This window comes from Oncorhynchus mykiss, chromosome 10 (genome assembly GCF_013265735.2).
Source record: "Oncorhynchus mykiss isolate Arlee chromosome 10, USDA_OmykA_1.1, whole genome shotgun sequence".
Taxonomy (NCBI): Eukaryota; Metazoa; Chordata; class Actinopteri; order Salmoniformes; family Salmonidae; genus Oncorhynchus; species Oncorhynchus mykiss.
Window position 1 is genome coordinate 41,314,039 of NC_048574.1, and position 26,487 is coordinate 41,340,525.

The 26,487-nt window shown below is 45.1% G+C and overlaps 1 protein-coding gene across 8 annotated transcripts in view; it reads right to left on the reverse strand.

Annotated features, from left to right (window-relative positions):
- Window positions 1–26,487, reverse strand: part of LOC110533890 (roundabout homolog 2) — a 184,927-nt gene that overhangs the window by 57,215 nt on the left and 101,225 nt on the right. For all 8 annotated transcript variants that reach the window (XM_021618477.2, XM_021618476.2, XM_021618474.2 and 5 more), the window contains exons 3-4: window positions 506–663; window positions 160–280 (exon numbers count right to left, since the gene is read on the reverse strand). In XM_021618477.2, coding sequence (XP_021474152.2) covers window positions 160–280; window positions 506–663 — 279 coding nt within the window. The remainder of the gene's footprint in view (window positions 1–159; window positions 281–505; window positions 664–26,487) is intronic.

Genomic DNA, 26,487 nt, shown 5'->3' on the forward strand with positions numbered 1-26,487 from the left:
ACACACACAGACACAGACACACAGACACAGACACACACACACACACGCGCGCGCGCATGCACACGCACACGAGATGAGTCTACAAGCACTCGTAAAACAGGTAGCATTTAGACAAGTGCAGCTATTCCAGAAAGCACCAGGGGGTGAGTCTGTCCTTACCGAACACAGAGAGCTGAGCCGTCTCACTGTCTCTCTCCCCCACCATGTTGGTGGCCACACACACATACATCCCTGCATCACTCTTCCTGGTGTTGGAGATGGTCAACTTCCCTCCGCGTACCTGACAGATAGACAGAGACAGCGCAGCAACGTCTAAATCAGACACTCTGTACATGGCTTTCAGTGACGAGAACAGTTGTGACTACTAGCCACAGACTGAAACGGGGTTACACCCACGTCACGCTACCCCAGACGGCGACGGTGGTTAAGTGATTTTGCATAGCTCAGCCATCGCTAATGAGAGTCGACGTAGAGGAGCGTGTCCCAAAAGAAGTGCTGTACTCACCGTGACCCTGTCACCTTTGAGGTCCAGACGGGACTTGTCTTTTCTCCAGAAGGTGGTGGGCTCAGGGTGCCCACGAGGAGGCTGGCACTCCAGGGTGGCAGGCTCCCCCACTGCCACCACCATGTCCTGGGGGTTCTGTCTGAAGTCGTCACGCAACACTGGGAGAAACAGAGAGAGGGAGGTTAGACTCTTTTTTTTAAATGTTTTACTAGGTTTACTAGTTGTTTTTTTTACTAGGTTCATTGTGGATATAGTTGATGTAGTGTTTCATCCACTGTGTGGGTAGATAATCCAAGCTGGATGATCAACAACAACAAAAAACAAAGAGTTCACGGACAATAAGTGTAATATACAGTGTAGAAATAACGTTGCACTCTGTCAGTTAGTAGCAGAGTAAAGAAAATAACTGGAGGAGAGCCAGAGCCTAGAGCAGAATTCTAGTCAAACAGGAATTGTGTGGGATGGAGCCAGAGCCCCGAGGTCCTGCTGTCAATCACAGGAAGCTGTGGCAGATGAGATCAGGGGTGTCTCAGTCACAGAGGCCTGGCCAGGTCTACAGAGCCATATGGCTGGGTGGGTTCTGTCACTGTCACACGTCACTCCTCTACTCACTCAGACGAGCCTTTCTTCCACCCCATAGTGACACCCCCACTTAAAACGTTGCACCTTTAGGAAACGCTGAGCGTGATATTCCATTCGGAATGCAATTCAAATTTCAAGCCTTCAGGAAGAAAAATAATACAATTATTGCGCGAACACTCGCACTTAACTTGTCTTAATGGCACTGACTTTGCTGATAGCTACTTTATCGAGGATATGTACTTACTATGACTGTGATATGTGGTTGTCTCACCTAGCTAGCTTAAGATTGAATGCACTGACTGTCGCTCAGGATGAGAGCACCTGCATCTGCTAAATGACTCAAATGTAAATGTGACCATGTAAGAGCCACATATTCCCGCTGTATTTGTTCCAGCACAGTGAGGAGAGAAGGAAAAAACACAACTGTGGGAGAGAACACATTTTGGTCAGCAAGAAGGGAATTTAGATGCAACCCTGCACACCTCTGAGAAGGTAGAAACCCAACCCTATAGAATGATTCTGAAATGGGCTTCAATTCTCTAGTGTGGCGTGTGGTAAAAATATGGTGCAATGTGAAGATATTTGTATATAAATGACCATAGGGGCCTCATTACATGAAGTCCTCATTATGTGAGGTGAGAGGGGAGCTAGAGCTGGTGGAGCATCTGGTTTCTGGATCCTAATATTACAAACTGGTCCCGTACATGTAGCTGAAGGCCAACATTTAAACCTTGCCATGATTCAAGCCTCCCGAAATGAGACAGAAATCTATCTACAGTATTTGAGGAATACGACTTTGCTAAACACCATAGACACAACAAGCAGAGATGAAAAGGGCTTGAAACTGCATGTGAGCAATAAAATGAGTGATAATGATTTAAAAAGAGAGCAGGTGTTTAGCAAGTGGTTGTTTGTTCTGGCTTTGGTCTCGCAAAGTACTCTATCATAAAAGAGGTATGCAAATCTTGCATGATAACATCTGACGATGTTACAATAGCGATGTGCACACTTCAATGGGGCAGACGGCCATGTGTTGTTGTGATTCTGGATGGCCAGATAACTAGCAACAATGACAAGAGGTGAATCTTTTCAGGTAATTGTATCTTATTATTGATACCAAGTCCTGTTTTGAGGTGTTTTGACTGATGCCATGTTATTCTAATAGGTTTTGTTCTGGATCAAAAAGGGGCTTAGGTGGTGTGCGCGGCAGGGTGCGTGGCGGCAGGGGGCGTGGCAGGGAGGCGTGGCAGGGGGCGTGGCAATAAATGGGGTCTGGCCGTCAGTACAGCATACATTTTAGAGAACACTTCAGAGGCCCCCCCATCTTGGCGTCGTAGAGACATTTTTAAACCAATTTCTTGCAATTCTACACATGTTGCACATTTTTTATTTTTAATTCTTCCTGACGGTCTAGCTTCTATTTTGGTGATTGTTAGTTCTTAAAGATTCTAAAAAAATATATAGATCCACTCTATTATCTTTTCTACATCCTTTATATTGTGTTTTAGTCGTTTTAGTTCTGTCACGCCCTGACCGTAGAGAACTTTTTATGTCTCTATTTCTGGTTTGGTCAGGGTGTGATTTGGGTGTGCATTCTATGTTCATTTTTCTATGTTATGTATTTCTTTGTGTTTGGCCGGGTATGGTTCTCAATCAGGGACAGCTGTCTATCGTTGTCTCTGATTGGGAATCATACTTAGGTAGCTTTTTTTTCCCCTTCCTTCTGTGTGGGATGTTGTTCTTCGTTTGTGTGCAGGTAGTTTGCACAAGGAAGCTGTTCGGACGCTGGTTTCTTTATCGTTTTGTCTAAAGTTTCACCTCAGTAATAAAGGTTACGTGGAACTCAAGGAACGCTGCGCCTTGGTCTCATCCTCCTTCCGACGACACCCGTTACAAGTTTACGCTTAAATCGGTTTTCCATCCCAAAAAATGTATTAAATAAATACATTTTAAAAAACACGGCTGGCCCAAGGATTACAATGGCAAATAAATTCCTGGCTAATATAGGCTCAAATTCGCTTGCTAGCTAACCAACATCTGTAACAATGTATTTGAGAAACAAGTGCTCATTGTGCAAATGTATTTAGGTTTCCAATAAACATTGGAGACTAAATATAGCTGTCACCAATCTAAGCCAGCCCAGTGTGTTTTGCTCCATAGTTGTGCACGCGTCGGTTTTGCTGCTAAACAACCAACCCGTCTATACTGCATGTAGGCCAGTGCTGTAATAGAGTCCAAAAACTAGGACTACTACTGGCATTGCTGGCTGTAGAACGGGGTGTTTTATAATATGATCTCTCTTGACACAGGTCTGCTGAACAGTGGCTTGGAGTTTGTTGAATAGTCTATGTGATGAGAACAGCCTGCAGGGGCGTGTCACTTTCTCAACAGCAGTCAGAGGCCTGTCCCATTTCTGTCACACTTATGACACATAGCCTACACACGTGCACGTGCAGACGTGCACATACACTAACACAGTTGCCCGGGTCACGTACTACCGACATTTGCTGATGATGCATTATCAAAAAGAGCCAGAGATGGAGAGCGAGAGAGACAACAGACACCCAATGGGGTCTGGAACAGGGAGGGGGTTATTTGCATTGGGGGATTTTTGAATAAATAAACAACTTAGCATATCTGTGCCCTAAAAAAGTCATCAGCAATCAGTCAGGAGAAACTTCAGAGTCGAGACGGCGAGCGTTTACCCAGCGTTCCCCAGGGCCATGAGCCCAGAACATTACCTATCATTCCAGCAGCCAGGCAGCGAGGGCAGAAAGGACAGACAACAGACCAAAAGCCACTCACAGAGAGGATGTGGCTGGCGGCAAACAAAGTATATACAGTCATTTCAATTGTTTATACAATAGACACACAGATCACGTATAAGCCACTGAAGCTCGAGGAGCAAAGAGGGGTAAGGATGCCACTGATTAATAATGGGCACGACACGATACGTAACATCAATCAGCAGGTCACATCCAATTACTGATATTTAAACCACTGATGCCCCAACTTGTATCCTACTCCTTAGGTGTCTGTCTATGTGACTGGTGACATGTCTCGACTATAACGGTGAGTGCCTCTCCCTTCATAACTTTTAACATTGGGACAGTACATGACATACTCATCTCACAGAGATGTACCAATGTCTCTGTCTTCCATTCGCCTGCGGGTCAGCCAGACAGCCAGCCAGTCACCCTGAATGGTTAACAGTTAAGCAGTAACTACAATCATGTTGCATTAGCATCCCGTCTTTTTGTCATGTAATGTAAATTGAAGATGTAGGTGTCAGCGGACGCTCTCCTCCCCTCCCCCATCCCTCCCTCTCTCTCTCTCTCTCTCTCTCTCTCTCTCTCTCACTCTCTACGTTCTCCCAATGACAGTAACAGAGCTCCCACAGACCACACTTCAACATCTATAATTGATGATCGTCTACTCTTCTGTCTCTTTACGCATTCACTGACTCACACGCTTCTCCTGCTCCTGCTCCCAACCTTACCTAACCTACTTCTCTCCCTCACCCACTTAAACTCGCCTTCTACTGTACAACAGAAGCTACAGCTGGAGATGGGAATGTTTGGTTTGTAGCCTTCTGTGTCTGAAAACAAGTTGAAAGCTGAAAAACATAGAAATATATGGATTGATGGCGTGGTAAATGGCTTTTAATGAAGGTTTATAACAAACTGAAGGACTTTTGTTATAAACTGAAGGAAAAACTTTGTTATAAACTTTATAACTTTGTTATTAACTGAAGGAAAAAAGGCATTTAAAAAGGTCTGATTTAGTACAATTAGATAATGGTCCCGTGTTTGACAATAAGTCAGTCGCTGGGCTCTGATGTCATCTCTTGCCCAGTCATACTGGAAATGACTCAGTGGCCCACAGGCTCTGTGTGTTTCTAGGACTGGACACTGAGAGCCTTCTGCAGTACAGTACATTGTGGGAGTGGGTGTGTTAGGGGAGGGGGGGTGCCTGTAATATGTGGTTCTCTCACCTAGCTATCTTAAGATGAATGCACTAATCACTCTGAATAAGAGCGTCTGCTAAATGACTAAAACGACACCATTCTGTATACTTCTGGCCCTTCTTTAGACACTGTGTTAACAACCCTGCAGACGAGCTTCAATGCCATACAACTCTCCTTCCGTGGCCTCCAATTGCTCTTAATTACAAGTAAAACTAAATGCATGCTTCAACCGATCGCTGCCTGCACCTGCCCGCCTGTTCAACATCACTACTCTGGACGGTTCTGACTTAGAATATGTGGACAACTACAAATACCTAGGTGTCTGGTTAGACTGTAAAATCTCCTTCCAGACTCATATCAAACATCTCCAATCCAAAGTTAAATTTAGAATTGGCTTCCTATTTCGCAACAAAGCATCCTTCACTCATGCTGCCAAACATACCCTTGTAAAACTGACCATCCTACCGATCCTCGACTTCGGCGATGTCATTTACAAAATAGCCTCCAATACCATACTCAATAAATTGGATGCAGTCTATCACAGTGCCATCCGTTTTGTCACCAAAGCGCCATATACTACCCATCACTGCCCATCACTGCGACCTGTACGCTCTCGTTGGCTGGCCCTCGCTTCATACTTGTCGCCAAACCCACTGGCTCCAGGTCATCAACAAGACCCTACTAGGTAAAGTCCCCTCTTATCTCAGCTCGCTGGTCACCATAGCAACACCCACCTGTAGCACACGCTCCAGCAGGTATATCTCTCTGGTCACTCCCAAAACCAACTCTTCCTTTGGCCACCTCTCCTTCCAGTTCTCTGCTGCCAATGACTGGATCGAACTACAAAAATCTCTGAAACTGGAAACACTTATCTCCCTCACTAGCTTTAAGCACTAGCTGTCAGAGCAGCTCACAGATTACTGCACCTGTACACAGCCCATCTAAAATTTAGCCCAAACAACTACCTCTCCCCTCTACTTTGCACTTTCTTCCACTGCAAATCAACCATTCCTGTGTTTTACTTGCTATATTGTATTTACTTCGCCACCATGGCCTTTTTTCCTCCTTTACCTCCCTTATCTCACCTCATTTGCTCACATTGTATATAGACTCATCTTTCTACTGTATTATTGACTGTATGTTTGTTTTACTCCATGTGTAACTCTGTGTTGTTGCATGTGTCGAACTGCTTTGCTTTATCTTGGTCAGGTCCCAATTGTAAATGAGAACTTGTTCTCAACTTGCCTACCTGGTTAAATAAAGGTGAAATAAATAAAATACTTTTTTTTTTAAATGCACAGTTGAAGTTTACATACACCTTAGCCAAATACATTTAAACTCAGTTTTTCACAATTCCTGACATTTAATCTTTGTAAAAATTCCCTGTCTTAGGTCAGTTAGGATCACCACTATTTTAAGAATGTGAAATGTCAGAATAATAGTAGAGAAAATGATTTATTTCAGCTTTTATTTCTTTCATCACATTCCCAGTGGGTCAGAAGTTGACTCAATTAGTACTTGGTAGCATTTCCTTTAAATTGTTTACCTTGGTCACACATTTCGGGTAGCCTTCCACAAGCTTCCCACAATAAGTTGGGTGAATTTTGGCCCGTTCCTCCTGACAAAGCTGGTGTAACTGAGTCAGGTTTGTAGGCCTCCTTCTCGCACACGCTTTTTCAGTTCTCCCCACAAAGTCTCTATAGAATTGAGGTCAGGGCTTTGTGATGGCCACTCCAATTCTCCCCAATTTCGTGGTATCCAATTGTTGTAGTAGCTATTATCTTGTCTCATTGCTACAACTCCCTTCGGGCTCGGGAGAGACGAAGGTTGAAAGTCATGCGTCCTCCGATACACAACCCAACCAAGCCGCACTGCTTCTTAACACAGCGCGCATCCAACCCGGAAGCCAGCCGCACCAATGTGTCGGAGGAAACACCGTGTACCTGGCAACCTTGGTTAGCGCGCACTGCGCCCGGCCCGCCACAGGAGTCGCTGGTGCACGATGAGACAAGGACATCCCTACTGACCAAGCCCTCCCTAACCCGGACGACGCTAGGCAAATTGTGCGTCGCCCCACGGACCTCCCGGTCGCGGCCGGTTACAACAGAGCCTGGGCGCGAACCCAGGGACTCTGATGGCACAGCTGGCGCTGCAGTACAGCGCCCTTAACCACTGCGCCACCCGGGAGGCCACATTGTAGGATTTCTAATGAATTTATTTGCAAATTATGGTGGAAAATAAGTATTTGGTCACCTACAAACAAGCAAGATTTCTGGCTCTCACAGACCTGTAACTTCTTCTTTAAGAGGATCCTCTGTCCTCCACTCGTTACCTGTATTAATGGCACCTGTTTGAACTTGTTATCAGTATAAAAGACACCTGTCCACAACCTCAAACAGTCACACTCCAAACTCCACTATGGTCAAGACCAAAGAGCTGTCAAAGGACACCAGAAACAAAATTGTAGACCAATTGGGACCAAAGTAACAAAGCCTACCATCAGTAACGCACTACGCCGCCAGGGACTCAAATCCTGCAGTGCCAGACGTGTCCCCCTGCTTAAGCCAGTACATGTCCAGGCCCGTCTGAAGTTTGCTAGATAGCATTTGGATGATCCAGAAGAAGATTGGGAGAATGTCATATGGTCAGATGAAACCAAAATATATATTTTTGATAAAAACTCAACTCATCGTGTTTGGAGGACAAAGAATGTTGAGTTGCATCCAAAGAACACCATACCTACTGTGAAGCATGGGGGTGGAAACATCATGCTCTGGGGCTGTTTTTCTGCAAAGGGACCAGGACGACTGATCCGTGTAAAGGAAAGAATGAATGGGGCCATGTATCGTGAGATTTTGAGTGAAAACCTCCTTCCATCAGCAAGGGCATTGAAGATGAAACGTGGCTGGGTCTTTCAGCATGACAATGATCCCAAACACACCGCTCGGGCAACGAAGGAGTGGCTTTGTAAGAAGCATTTCAAGGTCCTGGAGTGGCCTAGCCAGTGTCCAGATCTCAACCCCATAGAACATCTTTGGAGGGCGTTGAAAGTTTGTGTTGCCCAGCAACAGCCCCAAAACATCACTGCTCTAGAGGAGATCTGTATGTAGGAATGGGCCAAAATACCAGCAACAGTGTATTTGACCTCTGTCAACGTTAGACCTCTGGCATTGCCAACAAACAAAGGGTATATAAGGTATATATATATATATATAAAGTATTGAGATAAACTTTTGTTATTGACCAAATACGTATTTTCCACCATAATTTGCAAATAAATTCATTAAAAATCCTACAATGTGATTTTCTGGATTATTTCTTCTCATTCTGTCTCTCATAGTTGAAGTGTACCTATGATGAAAATTACAGGCCTCTCTCATCTTTTTAAGTAGGAGAACTTGCACAATTGGTGGCTGACTAAATACTTTTTTACCCCACTGTATGCTTGGGGTCATTGTTCATTTAGAAGACCAATTTGCGACAAAGCTTTAACTGATGTCTTGAGATGTTGCTTCAATATATCCACATAATTTTCCTTTCTCGTGATGCTATCTATTTTCTAAAGTGCATCAGCCCCTCCTGCAGCAAAGCACCCCCACAACATGATGCTGCCACCCCCGTACTTCACGGTTAGGATGGTGTTCTTCGGCTTGCAAGCCTCCCCTTTATCCTCCAAACATAACGATGGTCATTATGGCCAAACAGTTCTATCTTTGTTTCATCAGACCAGAGGACATTTCTCCAAAAAGTACGATCTTTGTCCCCATGTGCAGTTGCAAACCGTAGTCTGCCTTTTTTGTGGCGGTTTTGGAGCAGTGGCTTCTTCCTTGCTGAGCGGCCTTTCAGTTTATGTCTATATAGGACTCGTTTTATTGTGGATATAAATACTTTTGTACCGGTTTCCTACAGCATCTTCACAAGGTCCTTTTCTGTTGTTCTGGGATTGATTAGCATTTTTCGGACCAAAGTACGTTCATCTCTAGGAGACAGAACGCATCTCCTTCCTGAGCGGTATGATGGATGCGTGGTCCCATGGTGTTTATACTTGCATACCATTGTTTGTACAGATGAACTTGGTATCTTCAGGTATTTGGAAATTGCTCCCAAGGATGAACCAGACCATTTTTTTTATGAGGTCTTGGCTGATTTATTTTGATTTTCCCATGATGTCAAGCAAAGAGGCACTGAGTTTGAAGGTAAACCTTGAAATACATCCACAAGTACACCTCCAATTGACTCAAATTATGTCAATTAGCCTATCAGAAGCTTCTAAAGCCATGACATCTTCTGGAATTTTCCAAGCTGTTTGAAGGGACAGTCAACTTAGTGTAATCAGGGCAAGGTGACCGGAAACATGACCGAATACAAACAGTGTAGCTATTCCCTCCGCAAGGCAATCAAACAAGCTAAGCATCAGTATAGAGACATAGTAGAATCTCAATTCAACGGCTCAGACACAAGAGGTATGTGGCAGGGTCTACAGTCAATCACGGATTACAAAAAGAAAACCAGCCCCGTCACGGACCAGGATGTCTTGCTCCCAGGCAGACTAAATAACTTTTTTGCCTGCTTTGAGGACCATACAGTGCCACTGACACGGCCCGCAACCAAAACATGCGGACTCTCCTTCACTGCAGCCGACGTGAGGAAAACATAACATAAGGTAACTGAGCTAAACGACTACCTCAGGAGGCTGAAGAAATTCGGCTTGTCACCAAAAGCACTCACAAACTTCTACAGATGCACAATCGAGAGCATCCTGTCGGGCTGTATCACAGCCTGGTACGGCAACTGCTCCGCCCACAACCGTAAGCACTCACTTCCGTCATCATGAAGTGCTTTGAGAGACTAGTCAAGGACCATATCACCTCCACCCTACCTGACACCCTAGACCCACTCCAATTTGCTTACCGCCCAAATAGGTCCACAGACGATGCAATCTCAACCACACTGCACACTGCCCTAACCCATCTGGACAAGAGGAATACCTATGTGAGAATGCTGTTCATCGACTACAGCTCGGCATTTAACACCATAGTGCCCTCCAAGCTCGTCATCAAGCTCGAGACCCTGGGTCTCGACCCCGCCCTGTGCAACTGGGTACTGGACTTCCTGACGGGCCGCCCCCAGGTGGTGAGGGTAGGCAACAACATCTCCACCCCGCTGATCCTCAACACTGGGGCCCCACAAAGGTGCGTTCTGAGCCCTCTCCTGTACTCCCTGTTCACCCACGACTGTGTGGCCACGCACCCCTCCAACTCAATCATCAAGTTTGCGGACGACACAATAGTGGTAGGCTTGATTACCAACAACGACGAGAAGGCCTACAGGGAGGAGGTGAGGGCCCTCGGAGTGTGGTGTCAGGAAAATAACCTCACACTCAACGTCAACAAAACTAAGGAAATGATTGTGGACTTCAGGCAACAGCAGAGGGAACACCCCCCTATCCACATCGATGGAACAGTAGTGGAGGGTAGTAAGTTTTAAGTTTCTTGGCGTACACATCACAGACAAACTGAATTGGTCCACCCACACAGACAGCATCGTGAAGAAGGCGCAGCAGCGCCTCTTCAACCTCAGGAGGCTGAAGAAATTCGGCTTGTCACCAAAAGCACTCACAAACTTCTACAGATGCACAATCGAGAGCATCCTGTCGGGCTGTATCACCGCCTGGTACGGCAACTGCTCCGCCCACAACCGTAAGACTCTCCAGAGGGTTGTGAGGTCTGCACAACGCATCACCGGGGGCAAACTACCTGCCCTCCAGGACATCTACACCACCCGATGTCACAGGAAGGCCATAAAGATCATCAAGGACAACAACCACCCGAGCCACTGCCTGTTCACCCCGCTATCATCCAGAAGGCGAGGTCAGTACAGGTGCATCAAAGCTGGGACCGAGAGACTGAAAAACAGCTTCTATCTCAAGGCCATCAGACTGTTAAACAGCCACCACTAACATTGAGTGGCTGCTGCCAACACACTGACTCAACTCCAGCCACTTTAATAATGGGAATTGATGGGAAATTATGTAAAATATATCACTAGCCACTTTAAACAATGCTGCCTAATATAATGTTTACATACCCTACATTATTAATCTCATATGTATACGTTGATACTGTACTCTATATCATCTACTGCATCTTTATGTAATACATGTATCACTAGCCACTTTAACTATGCCACTTTGTTTACATACTCATCTCATATGTTAATACTGCACTCAATACCATCTACTGTATCTTGCCTATGCCGCTCTGTACCATCACTCATTCATATATCTTTATGTACATATTCTTTATCCCCTTACACTTGTGTCTATAAGGTAGTAGTTTTGGAATTGTTAGCAAGATTACTTGTTGGTTATTACTGCATTGTCGGAACTAGAAGCACAAGCATTTCGCTACACTGGCATTAACATCTGCTAACCATGTGTATGTGACAAATAAAATTTGATTTGATTTTGATTTGATGTAAACTTCTGACCCACTGGAATTGTGATACAGTGAATTATAAGTGAAATAATCTGTCTGTCAACAATTGTTGGGAAAATGACTTGTGTCATGCACAAAGTAGATGTCCTAACCGACTTTCCAAAACTATAGTTTTGAAGAAATTTGAAGGAGTGGTTGAAAAACTAGTTTTAATGACTCCAACCGAAGTGTATGTAAACTTCCGTCTTCAACTGTAGATAGGGAGAGAGTGAAATAGCAGAGAGACAGAAACACAGAGAGAGATGGAGACAGAGAGAAAGAAAGATAGAGTGAAATAGCAGAGAGACAAACACAGAGAGAGATGGAGACAGAGAGAAAGAAAGAGAGAGAGAGTGAAATAGCAGAGAGAGTCTGAAGTTGTATTTTATTTCGCAGTGGTCGCTAGCATCATAAAACCTTCCAGCAATATTGTGAGAATGTTATGCATCAGCGGGAGTGTGAGTCAGGGATCTGAATCTTGCCTTTTATCCGCCTTGTTTCACTAAAGCAGCTATAGCCTGGGGAGAATGGCTTTATTATATGCACTTGTCTTCCTTCGCTGAGATCACACAGCGCGGTGTTGCAAAAGGTTGCTCAACCATAATGGAGAGAACTTGATAATGCAAAATAATGTCCCTAAACGTGCTTGTGTTCTCACTAAGCTCGGGTTTAAATACCAACTAAACTGTTCAGCTTATCAGAGTAGGTGTGTAAGAGAAACAATGAGAGACAGAGAGAAGCAGAGGGAGCGCGCGTGTAAATCCCAGAGAAAAATATGGCTGCCACTCATCTTCTCCAATATGCCTGCTGCTCTCTCCTCTCTTCTCACTGACAAATGATAAAACAGCAAACAGGCAGATGAAACTGCATGAAATTCAGCATTTCTCTCCATCGGTCCAATTCTGCTGGGAGGTAATTTAAAAAAGTGGTGTCAGAGAGAAGCAACAAAATGCCTGGGACCATCTGTGCCTCGAAACCATCCAGCGTGTTCAAACAGTGGCGAGCAGAGCTGCCTAGCTAACAGAGAGCGGAGTGGGGAGGAATATTCGGAGCTTTGTTTACTGCCGGGCTACGATTACATTCTTTCTGCTGGACACATGCAGATGGCACACAGCGTGTATATGTTTAGAGATATAGAATGTAAACAGGTGGAGGATGGGGCTGCAGTAAACATGTTCCCATTTGCAACAGCCGCCATTCAGGACAAAGAGAAAGCTCATTAATATGGTAATGCCATGCTATCACACCAATCCATAATCACACTTCTGCATACACACACGTCCTTTTGGTTGTTTCATTGAAGAGTGTGATAACGTGACCTTTGACTGGGGAATCAGCAGAAAGGTAAGCAGGGGAAACAGGGGGAACAGGGGAGACAATCTCAGGGCGTGGGTCTACGGGAGAATAGCACACGCTCTACAGCACGGGGTACCTTTAGGCATACTGGTAGACACAAACCCCTCCACTACACATTGAAGAACGATGGTGGGTAACGTATAATGTGCCAGTGTTGGTGAAATACCAGCTGCTAATAAGGCCACTACCACCAACCTTCTGTGCCAAGGGAAAGCATGGCATCAAAACAAGTCCAGTGCCATGCGAGAGAGGAGGGGGAAGGCGTGACGGCTAGGGAGTTTGAAACAGGTGTGTTCTGCCCACCCCCCCACAGGCGCTACTGAGCCCCTGGAAGCAGCTTACAGTACCCATTAGGATTATTCACCCCAAATCCATGTTAATCACATTTGGGCCCACTGCTGCCACTGCCACCCACCATATTCATCAGGACTGTAGACGGAGACGTAGTCTGGGGGACGGTTTGGGGTCAAAAGTAGCATTGGGGGGACAGCATCACTGGTCTCCCACATATAAACAAAGTCCAACACCCAGAGAGTATAGACACATGAAACCATCCCCGCACAGCTCCCTGCACAGCTCCCTGCACAGCTCTCCACACAGCTCCCTGCACAGCTCCCTGCACAGCTCCCTGCACAGCTCCCCGCACAGCTCCCTGCACAGCTCCCTGCATAGCACCCTGCACAGCTCCCTGCACAGAGCACCTGGGCAGATAAAGATGGACTATCAATCAGAGGCCTGACTGCAGTGCCACCTCAGCAAATGGCATCAATTCTTTACGGATGACAGTTCAACAGACAGATAGGCATGGGGAATCAGTCAAAGCTTTCCGATGATAGCTCATCAGAGGGGGATCACAACGAGTCTCCTCTGACGGAGGACATTCGGTCGCCCCTACACACTGCATACACAGACCTCATACACACACACACACCACACACGCACGTCACGCACTCCACATACACACCACACTCCTCTCAGGGAGCTCCACTGTAACATGTTCCAAAGGGCCTCTGTGTCAAACATTACTTCCCATTCAGCTGTGTGTGCTGGCACTGAGAGGGATCTGAGAGGGAGCGGGAGTGAAAGAGAGAGGAAGGAGAGCAGAAAAAGAGGAAAACATAAGCGCTCATCCCACAAGAGGCCTTTGTGTGGCAGACTTCCAGGAATAAGGTTTAATCAGTTTTCCCTTCTTCTTCTGTCAGTCTTCTGCATTCTCTTACACGCACACACACACACACACACACACACACACACACACACACACACACACACACACACACACACACACACACACAGATACCAACACACGCACACACACACACACACACACATGCACACACACACACACACACACACACACACACACACACACACACGCACACACACACACACACAGATACCAACACACACACACACACGCACACACACACACACACACAGATACCAACACACACACACGCACGCACACACACACACACACACACACATACACACACACACACACACACACACACACACACACACACAGATACCAACACACACACACAGATACCCACACACACACACGCACACACATACACACACACACACACACACACACACACACACACACAGATACCAACACACACACACAGATACCCACACACACACACGCACACACATACACACACACACACACACACACACACACACACAGATACCAACACACAAACACACACACACACACACAACACACACACACACACACACACGTAAGAACACACACACATAACAACACACACACACATGCATTACACACATTCATATCACACACACAACACACACACACAACACACGCACACACAACAACACACACACATGCATAACACACACATGCATAACACACACACACACGCATACACACACACACACACACAAATCCCTGTCTCTCCCGACAGCAGCAGTAATTGTGCCTGCAGTCTCTCGTCCTCCATGACTCTCTCTAACTCTTCTGACAAAGCATCTTGTTTATTTATTCACAAACCTCAGCATTAATCTCTCACCCTAACCATCACTCTCTCCTCCTCCACAATCTTTCCGCCACCGCTTTCACAATCTATCCTTCCATCTCTTCCACACTATCTCTCTAAATCCCTCACTCCCCATCTCTTTATCCATCTCCCCCTGAAGGGTAGAAAAGAAAATACTCTGTAAAAGAAGCCTGTTAATGTTTTATTTTTTTAGGTTTATCCTAAGCCTGCAATCGTAATAGAAAACCGTTAAAGTAAATTCAGATATAGCAGGTCATTACCAGAGCTGTGTGAAATGAACCTCAGAGGACAGAGGACAGCGTATACGTGACGTGATGCTGAGCAAAATAACAGTAAATACCAGGCTGGCTGATCCCAGCACAGCTGGAGGTCTCAGCACCTCTAATCCTGACTCTGACTCAGCCCACAGCCCACTGGCCCAGGGACAGCTGAGTGACAGGACAGGGGCCACACCTCACTGCCAACTGGGCAAAAGACAGCAGACTGGCCCTTTTAGAGACGTGTTAAGCTGTGTGTCTGTAGGGCTCTGTGTGGTATTGGGTCAAACAAGGACCAGACCTTCCACTAACAGACTTTCCATTAACTGTAGGGTGTCAATCACTTTGGACTGACAGTTTGGGACAAACAAGTTCAAGTTCAACTTGAACTAACAAACACAGTAATTCCAGTCCTATTATTAAACAATGATGTGGTTATTCAGCAGATCTTTCAGCTGTCACAGTCCTGCCTTGTTGCACTACTGCAGCTAATACCATCATTCTGTTGACAGTTGTAATGTCATGTCCTGTGAAGACCGATTCATGTTGATGTGGCCACAGACTGAACACTATACTGGTGGTGGCAGTCAAAGGACCGGCTGTCACATCAAACCACAGTGCTCTGATACAATCGTCTAGCAATCTGGCCATCCCAGAGACAGACAGACAGCACATCAATGGCTGGTCAGAGCTCTAGCATATGGCTGACAGCGAGCCCAACAGCAGGACGACCGACTGCCTGAGCGCCCCACTGCCCGGCCGGCTGACCGCTGGTCTATAAGCAGACTAACTGGGGACAGATCCGAGGATTAGCTTCTGCTCTTCATTCATTAGATTTTCTGAGAGGAAAGAGTTAATGCCATTCGATACACTGTAGATGATACATCCAGCTAGTAGTAGAGACTAAACATTGGTGCCTTAACAATGTACCTGACCACACAGCCACATCCAGAGATCAGCAGGGACACACACATTCTTTATCGATATAGCTCCTTCGTAGGCTCTCCACCCTAAGAAATCAGACACAGTTGATTCTATTGTCTGCTGTTTTATCTTATTATTTCATCAAGGTGAAACTCTTCCAAATCTTTTATTGCCTTCACCATCGCCCGCGGCCAGGCTCTGGTCCTGGCACTGCTATAACTGACACGCAGTGATTGATCACAGAAATCTCACCATCAGCAGGGAGAGAGAGAGAAAGAGAGAGAAAGAAAGAGAGCGAGAAAGAGAGGAGAAATAAATAAGGAAGGGATGGCTCTTCCCCTGTGGGCAGTGTAATAACCCTTTAAATCATCTGAAGATGACTGCTGTGACAGCCAGGCTGCCTCTGCCTGCTTCTGCCTCGCCAGCCACTATCTCTGCCTGCTGACACTGGAGCCAGTCTGGGGCTCTGTCCTCCCATTTCACATACGTCTCCATATGCCAAACCCAATCGTCTATGGAGAGATGAACAAGAAGAAAGATCAAGACAACACTGACATATCCGTGGAGGAAGAGGTTCATTATATAGTGATGCATGCAATGAATGAATGAATGACTGGCACATACAGTAGGACATGGAAGCTAGTACACATAAACACACACAATATGACAGACTTGTGATATCTAGTCCTTGTCCTGGTGTAAGGAGGGAGAACACAACAACAAACCATATCCTCCGGTGGATGAGCATGTGTTCTGGCCTTGTTACCCCACCGCGACTGAGGTAGTTATCACCGTGGCAACACCGTGGCAACCCCTGCACCTCCAGTGACCATGATGCCATCAGAGGTGAGAGAAGCAGCCCAGTGGTTCTGCTAATTACAACAACAACCACTCGTGGTTAACGAGGACCTAATTGCCTGAACATAGGGGACAGAGAGACAGGGAGAGAGGGAGGGATGTTGTCTGGCAGGTGAGAGAGGACACAGTGAACTTTGAAGTGCAGCGTATACTGCACTGTAGTCAATATCTCAATGGTAAGCTCCACAGCCTATCCTGGTCATATAAAGACCTGCACATTTTAAAATCCCATGCCCCTGCCCCACTGTCTGCTCTACTAAGCAGCTCACCATTGTCAGAGGCTATTGCAGCAAAAAATGGAAGCATATCACAGTATATCCCCAGTCATTATGGAGCGCTTGATGCTGCATTTCCAGGATGCCTACCTTCCCCAAGCTCCCTGAAAAGTACCCAGAGGATTTAAAGAGCACTAGGTCACTCTTCTCAAACGTAGCAGTCAGCTAAATCCCCTGGATTCTAAATCCCCTTCCCATTCCACTCTCCAGAAGGGGCAAAGCCCACACCGCCACCGTGATTCCCACTGTTGACCCTCCACAAGACTGGCAACTTCAACTTACTTCCCAAGGGCACTTACGCTATTACACTGAATGCCACGTTCCCTTTTCTGAAGATGCAACATGAACACAGAGACAGCTTGCTAACTAGACACACAAACCAGTGGAGAGAAAAATGGTTCACTTATTTTGGAAGCATTGAAAGCTAAATAAAACATACACCCATTTTGTTTCTCTCTCACAACAGCTTTTTAAAATCAGCAGATCCCACAAACCCCAGCTGTGCAGCTAGTTGATTGCCATTATCATTATCAATAATGTCTCTTGAGTGATGAAATAACACATTAAAACAACAAGCACCCTAATGGAAATCAACGTTCTATTGTGAAAGAAAAATAACACAACCATTAAAAAAGTGAGTCAGGATGGAAAGCTGAAAAGTGGAAGAGGAGGAAGAGAAGGAGAAACAGACACAGTGTCACGCCCTGACCTTAGTTATCTTTGTTTTCTTTATTATTTTGGTTAGGTCAGGGTGTGACAAGGGTGGTTTGTGTAGTTTTGGTATTGTCTAGGGTTTTTTGTATGTTTATGGGGTTTTGGTATGTCTAGGTATATGTAGGTCTATGGTGGTCTGAATTGGTTCCCAATCAGAGACAGCTGTTTATCGTTGTCTCTGATTGGCGATCCTATTATATTCTATGTTCAGTTGCCTGTTCTGCACTAGCCATATTGCGTCACGGTTCACTTTGTTGTTTTGTTTAGTTTCTTTTCAGTGTTCTCTCTTTATTAAAGAGTCATGTTCGCTTAGCACGCTGCGTCTTGGTCTCCTCATTATGACGACCGTGACACACAGCTAGAAAGATAGGAATGAAGAAGAGAGGAAAGAGAAGGTTGAGAAGGTTGAGGAATATGGTTCAGCATTGCAGAGTCTCCCTTCTGACCTTCAGCTCCCCATTGGGATACACAGCTGACCACAAGGTCAAGGCCGACTGACCACAAGGGAAAACATGTCATGTCACTCACTCTCCCTGTGACTACTATTGACGATACACAGTGAAGAAACAAACCCAGGCTGCATTTCAAACTCTTAAAAGACGCACCCCCTCAGCCCTCAAATGAAGTGGACACTTCTGATGACGTATCATGACGTCTGACGAGTATACACTTGCAGGGCAAGGGGCGAGGGAGGAAGGAATGATTTTTAAATTGACCGCCCTTGCCAATAAATTTGTCAATTGTTCATACCGCGATGATTGTGTTTTTAGCCACCTTGTGGGTGCTTTATATGCGCTACAGTCAATTATGATTGCATGTCTACTTATATTAACTATATCATTATTAATATACGCCTACTGCATGATAGCTAGCAAATTAATTTGCTAACTAACGTTAGCCTGCCTAGCTACTTCTGAAGAGGAAAAGTGTTTTACTTCTACAATTTCCAAAAGCTAACCAAACAGAAACATCAATATGAGACGTGTTTGTGCATTAGTAGCACCATTTCTAACTTATTTATATTCGTTTTTATTACACTTGAACTCCATATTGACGTTGAGGTTTTAAGTTTTGGCAGACTTTTCTTAGCGGATGTACAATTTCAGGCCCCGAAGTGATGAGCTAGATATGCAAATTCTCGACATTATAGTGTGTTTAGTTTCTAGATGATAATGCTAGCTATAACAGCATTTTCATCCCTGGACCACCCCAAAATATGCATATAGCTATAGCATTCGGTACAGCAACATCACACACACAAGTATTTCTCAGGGAGATACTGGTGGAGACAGTCTGCTCGTCCACCCCTCAGAGGCCCATTATCTGCAACAATCACTCCTGTGTTCCAATGACACGTTGTGTTAGCTAATCCACGTGTATCATTTTAAAAGGCTAATTGATCATTAGAAAACCCTTTTGCAATTATGTTAGCAGAGCTGAAAACTGTTGTTCTGATTAACACAGGAGTGATGGTTGCTGATAATGGGCCTAGGAACGCCTATGTAGATAAGTTACAATAGTCATTTACAACATTAACAATGTCTACACTGTGTTTCTGATCAATTTGATGTTATTTTAAATCGACAAAAAACATGCTTTTCTTTCAAAAACAATGACATTTCTAAGTGATCACAAACTTTTGAACGGTAGTGTATATGACATTCTATTGGTTGAATTTTGTATAACAATTTAAACTTAAATATTCTATGTCTTGAATCTGGCGTCGTTTTGTGTATCAGTTCATGCTTCAGTTCATGCTTCAGTTCATGCTTCAGTTCATGCTTCAGCTTGCGTGCAGGGTCAGAAAAAAACCCAAAGAGGATTTCAGGTCTTGGTAAACATGACCACAGGTCTAGGTAAACAAGTTAGAACTAGCTAACCAACACCACCAACTTAGTTTCAGCCAGTCAGGATATATAAATAGTCATGCTGTCAGTGTAGATAACCACATGATTGAGTATAGTATGTCATATAAACACATTTCCTCTGACTGGGTCTCACAGTAAACACATTTAGAGATGTGTAGTGCTGTGGGAGGGAGGCAGCTGCATTCTGGATGTGCTCAGCAGACAACCTAATCCACCGCAGCAGCAGCAGGGGAATTATAAACCTCACACAAACTTCACTGGAATAGTACTACAAGCCTCAGTTCCCAGCTCCAAGGCAGCAAAACTCATCAGACACCAGGGTTATTTCCAATGCTTTGCTGGGCTAAGCCATTTGGTGAGATCATTCCAACCATTTTGGTGGGTTTGTATATTTTCTATTGACTTGTATTTATTCAGGGGAACCCAATTGATACCAGTGTCTCATTTGTAGAGGTGCCTTGAGGACATAAATTCCATTAAAAAAGTACATTTACAGTATACAGTATATATAATTTGTTCCATGGCAAGGTTAAGATGAGTTATGACAGGTGTATTTGGGTTGATTGGTTGCTGGATTATATTCACTTAAAGATAGGACTATTGGACGATGGATTTATCATAAGGACATCCCACACAAAACAGAGTGCATGTGTTACAAAGGACTTCTTTTTTTGTCTTGATCCCTCTCTTTCTCTGGCCATATACAGTGGCTTACCGTGTGTCAACACAGCAACATACACAGCAATAAGGGACATGACATGGTTTTCCCTGCAAACATCATCCTTCACAAATATACTCGTACATCATGTATCCGATAATCTAGATGAGGCTTTGATATCCAAATCTAAACGTAAAATGCGATCCACACAAAGCCCTTGTTTGAAAAGGGATTTATCTTGTCCCTTGTATAACTACACACACAATAATACACCGTTTCAAGGTATGTCCCTGTATAGGTGAATAGTGTTTGGCTCAGAGGAATGAAATATGCAGCAGGAAAGATCATAGGAGCAACATGTCAGACGTACTCTATCCAATGGACTTTTACTCGTTTACAGTTTAAAGCTCAATGCAGTTGTAATGTAATTTAACTGGAGCCCCTAGAAAAAGCGTTCATCTATTCTGCTTCATCGCATTAGTCCCAATGTACCGCCCTACACACCAACATTTCCCTTTCTCAGTCTCTCTCCTGTTCTCTCTCCTCCTCTCCCTGACCTCAGTTCAACCCTTCACCAGGCTCTTCTCTACATGAGAGTGTAACAGACAGGGGAAATTCATTGATCTGCCTGAGATCAAAAGAGGAAGAGGAGAAAGGAGGAAGAGGGCAGAGGATGTCCTCTCTTTCACCCCATCCTAGGCCGGTGTAGAGACACTGGCCTCTGCTCCTCTAGGCCATCCATCCATTCTGTCTGCTCACTTAGTGAACGGAGTGGCTGGGAGGGAGAGAGGATGTAACGGCCCTGAGAGAGGTGGATTCATGAGGATAGGGTAGAATTTAAAGAGGAAGAAGCCCTCTATCTGAGCATCCCTAAGAGCTCTATACCACCCAGCTTATGAAGGGCAGCCATTTTGTTTCAGTTCATAGAGGTAAAATGAGGAACGACGGACTCCAGTCGTACACACTTCTCCAAGGCTACTCAAACATCTCTCATCTCCGTCTCTCTCCATCGGCCACTGGACACTTAATTTCCATAACAACATGTTTTCTCTTAGTTCATTTCCCTTTGTTGTAGCTACAATTAACGCCAGCCCTATGGAAGTTTTCCTCCTATTGTTCGTCTATCTTTTAATTGATCAGGAGAAAGAGCTGTAGTAATAAATTGTTTCTGAACAAATGTATAAATTACAGAGCTCAGCATGTGGCCACAGCTCCTTCAGTGAACAACTGTGTTTTCCAGCTTTTATCAGACTGGGACAATCATTACTACATTAGCTTGGACTCTTCCTCATTTACACCAATAATCAGTAATTAAACCAATGCTACATTATTTTGCAACAACACATTTCTCCTCCAGCGGATAGAACGCAACCTATTCCACCCTAGAGTATGTGTAACATCATGTGTTTGTTTCAAGAGAGGTAGAATGAATTAGTGATTAGCCGTGTTTGCCAATCTACATAAGTAAAGGAAATAATAATTATGTCTGACTAAGACAGAGAGGGAAAGAGAGATAGCATGAGAGACAGGGAGGTGTTGGGTGGGCTGGGGGCTCGGTGGTTGTGCAGTTGAGTGCTGCTGGTTGGGTGCGGGCAGCGATGAGACTCACTGTGGCCCACCCTCTAAGCCCTCACCCACCGAGACCAACACTACCGTCACATGCTACTGCCCCGGAGAAAACAACACACACACACACACACACACACACACACACACACACACACACACACACACACACACACACACACACACACACACACACGCACACGGTACACACAGTAGAGCCATTTTCATTAACGGGAACCACTGGCACTCTCAGCCCAGCTGGTCCCTGATCCGACACTGGAACTGCACATCTGGTGTCAACGCTCCCTGAGAGAGGGGCCATCTGGAGAGATGGAGGGAGAGAATGAGATAATGAGAGAATGGGGCAGAGAGAGAGGGAAAGGGAGAGAGACAAAGATGGAGGGGGAGAGGTGGAAAGATTGAAGTCGATGGTGCAACATGGAAAGGGAGAGAGTGAGGGGGAAATGGACCAGACCCACCCCTGTCATACACCTGAGTGTACACACGTGTAATTATGCATGCATGCACTAGTACGGCATGTGTGTACAGAGTACTGTCTCGTCACACATGGATGAGAAGATTAGGTGCTGTAGTCAGGCATGGGTATGGAACTGAACTGATGGAGAGAAACAGATGTTTCATGTTTCCAGGCCCAGTAAAAACATGTTTGAGGAGGACATTAATAATGTTTTGCATGGCTCTTCTTTAGCACACTCTCCAAAGGAAGTACTTAACAATTAATATTACACAAACTATATTTCTGATTCATCCAAAGGTGCTTTAAAATAGCACTGTGTATAGTGCAGGTTGAGTTACCATGACAGTGACTTTGGAAGACAATAGTGGGACATGTAATGCCTGCAAAGGGACCAGGCGTCATTATGATAATTATCATCACAGTTGCTGTCCTGTTGATGTCGGTGCTGACGGCTCTAATGTTCTCTGCCTCACCTGGCCTGGCCACAGATTGACCCCACAGAGACAGTAGGAGGTGGGAGATGGGCTGCTCTTAATGGCAGCTCTAGGACACGGTTAGTTAGAAGTGGAAAGGCATGGTAGAAGAAGAAGTAACGCAGGACTGCACACACACACTTACACTCACAAACACACACACACAGTGGTATTCCCCAGCTCCCCTGCCTCCACTGTGACTGGATGGCTGGAGCTAAGCCATGGTTAAGCCTCCATCCGAATGTTCATATGAGCTAGGACATTATCCACTTACTGTTATTAATGCTGCAGCTCTCTGGATAGACCATGGAGAGGGAGGGAGGGTTTTAGGGAGGGAAGAAGGGGGCGTGCACTCACTATCCACCCCCGCTAAATCACACAGGCTGCATGGAGCTCTATGGCTCCGGGTGGGACTGTCGGTGTACAGGCATTGGGGAAGTTGTCCATTGCTGTGTAAGCTGACAAAACCCACCAGAGTACACCAACCAGGCACATAAGAAAGAGGTAGGCTATATACCATCTCCAAATATATAACACAAACACGAGCCCAACTCGAGAGACAAACAAGATATACTGAAAAGATTGGCCTTCTGCCCAGGACTCCTGACTGAATGTTGTTGTAAACAACATGAGAGCCCACAATGCATCTGGATGACCTTACTGAGTTGACCTTCCTACAATATAAACAGAAACAGTAAAAGCTCACCTCCCCCTCATGCTGTCTCCTTACCTTTGTAGCAAACAGAAACACCCCACCTGACCCCAACACTAATGAAGGAGAGAGAGCTAGAAGAGGGAAAGAAGAAGGGGATGAATTCATCCAGCCTGCTCCTCTCCTGCACTTCAACCCCAGCCTTGCTTAATTAGAAATTCAAAGATGTTCAGTTCATAGAGCAAGAGTGACCCTGTCAATTAAAACTGTGCACAGCTGTCTGTACGTCCATGTGAAGAGAGGGAGAGAGAGGGAGATGAGGAGGAGGAAGAGAAGTAGGACAAGGGGTGGAGCTTCTTTATCAGATGGCAGAGGCACAGGTAGATGGATGATGGTGTTAATTGGTTGGCTGTTTGAAGGACTCACTGAAAGAGACAGTAAAAACGATGGGATGGGGTGGCTGTACGAGAGAGAGAGAGAGAGAGAGAGAGAAAGAGAGAGAGAGCAGAATTAGGCCAATACCCGCTAATTATCAAAATATAGAAAAGAGCTAATCAATTCTACAACCACCTAAAAGGAAGCAATTCCCAAACCTTCCATAACAAAGCCATCACCTACAGACAGATGAACCAGGAGAAGATTCCCCTAAGCAAGCTGGTCCTGGGGCTCTGTTCACAAACAAAAACAGACCCCACAGAGCCCCAGGACAGCAACACAATTAGACCCAACCATATCACGAGAAGAAAAATATATAATTATTTCTAATATGTCAAGTAATTAATTAAAAAAACAGACCAAACTAGAATGCTATTTGGCCCTAAACAGAGAGTACACAGTGGCAGAACACCTGACCACTGTGACTGACCCAAACTTAAGGAAAGGTTTGATTATGTAAAGACTCAGTGAGCATAGCCGTGCTGTTGGGAGAGGCCGCCGTAGGCAGATCTGGCTCTCAAGAGAAGACAGGCTATGTGCACACTGCCCACAAAAGGAAGTGGAAACTGAGCTGCACTTCCTAACCTCCTGCCCAATGTATGACCATATTAGAAACACATATTTCCCTCAGATTACACAGATCCACAAAGAATTTGAAAACAAATACAATTTTGATAAACTCCCACATCTTTTGGGTGAAACACCACAGTGTGCATCACAGCAGCAAGATGTGTGACCTGTCGAGACAAGAAAAGGGCAACCAGTGAATAACAAACACCGCTGTAAATACACCCCATATTTACAGTATGTTTATTTATTTTCCCTTTTGTACTTAAACTATTTGCATATTGTTACAACACTGTATATAGCCATAATCTGACATTTGAAATGTCTCTATTCCTTTGTAACATTTGTGAGTGTAATGTTTACTGTTAATTTTGTGTTGTATATTTCACTTTTGTTTATTAATAATTCCACTTGCTATGGCAATGTCAACATATGTTTCCCATGCCAATGAAGCCCTTTGAATTGAATTGAGAGAGGTATGTAGCCTGTAACCACTGTGTAAGCGCACAATTGAGAGCATCCTGTCTGGCTGCATCGCCGCCTGGTACAGCAACTGCACCGCCTACAACCGCAAGGCTCTCCAGAGGGTGGTGCGGTCTGCACAACGCATCACCGGGGGCAAACTACCTGCACTCCAGGACACCTGCACCACCCGATGTCACAGGAAGGCCAAAAAGATCATCAAGGACAACAACCACCCGAGCCACTGCCTGTTCCCCCCCACCTCTGTCATCCAGAAGGCGAGGTCAGTACAGGTGCATCAAATCTGGGACCGAGAGACTGAAAAACAGCTTCTATCTCAGGTCATCAGACTATTAAACAGCCATCACTAACACAGAGAGGCTGCTGCCTACAAACAGACTTGAAATCATTGGCCACTTTAATAAATGGATCACTAGTCACTTTAATAATGCCAATTTAATAATGTTTACATATCTTGCATTACTCATCTCCTATGTATATACTGTATTTTATACCATCTATTGCATCTTGCCTGTCGCTCTGCCATTGCTCATCCATATATTTATATGTATATGTTCTTATTCCATTCCTTTACTTGCTGTAGATGTGTGTGTATTAGGTAGTTGTTGTGGAATTGTTAGATTACTTGTTAGATATTACTGCACTGTCGGAACTAGAAGCACAAGCATTTCGCTACACTCGCAATATCATCTGCTAACCATGTGTATGAGACCAATACAATGTGATTTTATTTCATTTCATTTGATGAAGAGGTATCTACTGAATAACTCATATATTTATGCTATCCATGAGGGTGTGTGTTTGACAGAGAGAGAGAGAGAGAGACTGTGCGGCCACGCACGTCTCCAACTCAATCATCAAGTTTGCAGACGACACAACAGTGGTAGGTCTGATTACCAACAACGACGAGACAGCCTACAGGGAGGTGGTGAGGGCCCTGGCGGAGCGGTGCCAGAGAAATAACATCCTGGTTGTGGACTACAGAAGGGCACGCCTCCATCCACATCAGCAGGGTCACGTGGAGGGCCGGCGTGCACATCACTGACAACCTGAAATGGCCCATCCACTCAGACAGTGTGGAGAAGAAGGCGCAAAAAGTGCCTCTTCAACATCAGAAGGCTGAAGAAATTTGGCTTGGCCCCTAAGACCCTAACACATTTCTACAGATGCACCATCCTGTCGGGCTGTATCATCTCTTGGTACGCCAATTGCATCGTCCTCAACCGAAGGGCTCTCCAGAGGGTGGTGAGGTCAGCCCAACTCTCTCCCTCACTCTCTCTCTCTACAGCACCTGCTGTCTCGACCTCTGAATGCTCAGCTATGAAAAGCCATCTGACATTTACTCCTGAGGTGCTGACCTGTT